The sequence below is a fragment of the Leptonychotes weddellii genome, unplaced genomic scaffold (assembly GCF_054177405.1).
Source record: "Leptonychotes weddellii isolate Sample4059 unplaced genomic scaffold, ASM5417740v2 HiC_scaffold_29443, whole genome shotgun sequence".
NCBI classification, from domain to species: domain Eukaryota; kingdom Metazoa; phylum Chordata; class Mammalia; order Carnivora; family Phocidae; genus Leptonychotes; species Leptonychotes weddellii.
Genome location: NW_027889818.1, coordinates 1 through 1,603, shown reverse-complemented (window position 1 = coordinate 1,603; position 1,603 = coordinate 1). Strand labels below are relative to the sequence as shown.

Here is a 1,603-nt window from a genome sequence, read left to right as displayed (position 1 = left end):
ACAGCGCGTCGGAGCGAGAGAGCGCCGCGCCTGCCGCCGCCCCAACAGCGGAGGCGCCGCCGCCATCGGTCGTCACCAGACCGGAGCCGCAGGCCCTCCCGAGCCCGGCCATCCGTGCCCCGCTCCCAGATCTCTATCCGTTTGGGACCATGCGCGGAGGCGGCTTTGGGGACCGGGACCGGGATCGTGACCGTGGAGGATTTGGTGCAAGAGGTGGTGGTGGCCTTCCCCCGAAGAAATTTGGTAATCCTGGGGAGCGTTTACGTAAAAAGAAATGGGATTTGAGTGAGCTCCCCAGGTTTGAGAAGAATTTTTATGTAGAGCATCCAGAAGTGGCAAGGCTGACTCCGTATGAGGTTGATGAACTACGCCGAAAGAAGGAAATTACAGTGAGGGGGGGAGATGTTTGTCCTAAACCTGTATTTGCCTTCCATCATGCTAACTTCCCACAATATGTAATGGATGTGTTGATGGATCAGCACTTTACAGAACCAACTCCGATTCAGTGCCAGGGATTTCCCTTGGCTCTCAGTGGCCGAGATGTGGTGGGCATCGCTCAGACTGGCTCTGGGAAGACCCTGGCGTATTTGCTGCCTGCAATTGTCCATATTAACCACCAGCCGTACCTGGAAAGGGGAGATGGCCCGATCTGTCTAGTTCTGGCTCCTACCAGAGAGCTTGCCCAGCAAGTACAGCAGGTGGCTGATGACTATGGCAAATGTTCTAGATTGAAGAGTACTTGCATTTATGGAGGGGCTCCTAAAGGTCCTCAGATTCGAGATTTGGAGAGAGGTGTTGAGATCTGTATAGCTACTCCTGGGCGCCTGATAGATTTCCTGGAGTCAGGAAAGACAAATCTTCGCCGATGTACTTACCTTGTATTGGATGAGGCGGACAGGATGCTTGATATGGGCTTCGAACCTCAGATCCGTAAAATTGTGGACCAAATCAGGCCTGATAGGCAGACATTGATGTGGAGCGCAACCTGGCCAAAAGAAGTAAGACAGCTTGCAGAGGATTTCCTTCGTGATTACACCCAGATCAACGTGGGCAATCTGGAGTTGAGTGCCAACCACAACATCCTCCAGATTGTGGATGTCTGCATGGAAAGTGAAAAAGACCACAAGTTGATCCAACTCATGGAGGAAATAATGGCTGAGAAAGAAAATAAGACAATAATATTTGTAGAGACAAAGAGACGATGTGATGACCTCACTCGAAGGATGCGCAGAGATGGTTGGCCAGCTATGTGTATCCATGGAGACAAGAGTCAACCAGAAAGAGATTGGGTACTTAATGAGTTCCGTTCGGGAAAGGCTCCCATCCTCATTGCCACAGATGTAGCCTCCCGTGGGCTAGATGTGGAAGATGTCAAGTTTGTGATCAACTATGACTATCCAAACAGCTCAGAAGATTATGTGCACCGTATTGGCCGAACAGCCCGTAGCACCAACAAGGGCACTGCCTACACCTTCTTCACCCCAGGGAACCTAAAGCAGGCCAGAGAGCTGATCAAAGTGCTGGAAGAGGCTAATCAGGCTATCAATCCAAAACTGATGCAGTTGGTGGACCACAGAGGAGGCGGCGGAGGAGGGGGTAAGGG

At 51.7% G+C, this 1,603-nt stretch overlaps 1 protein-coding gene across 1 annotated transcript; it reads left to right on the top strand.

Annotated features, from left to right (window-relative positions):
* Positions 1-5: 5 nt before the first annotated feature.
* On the top strand, positions 6-1,598 carry LOC145719063 (putative ATP-dependent RNA helicase DDX17; the record flags this gene model as incomplete). The annotated part of the gene is made up of 1 exon (XM_081810585.1): positions 6-1,598. A coding segment is annotated over one exon (1,593 nt), but the record flags the coding sequence as incomplete, so codon positions are not given.
* Between the last annotated feature and the right edge of the window lie 5 nt (positions 1,599-1,603).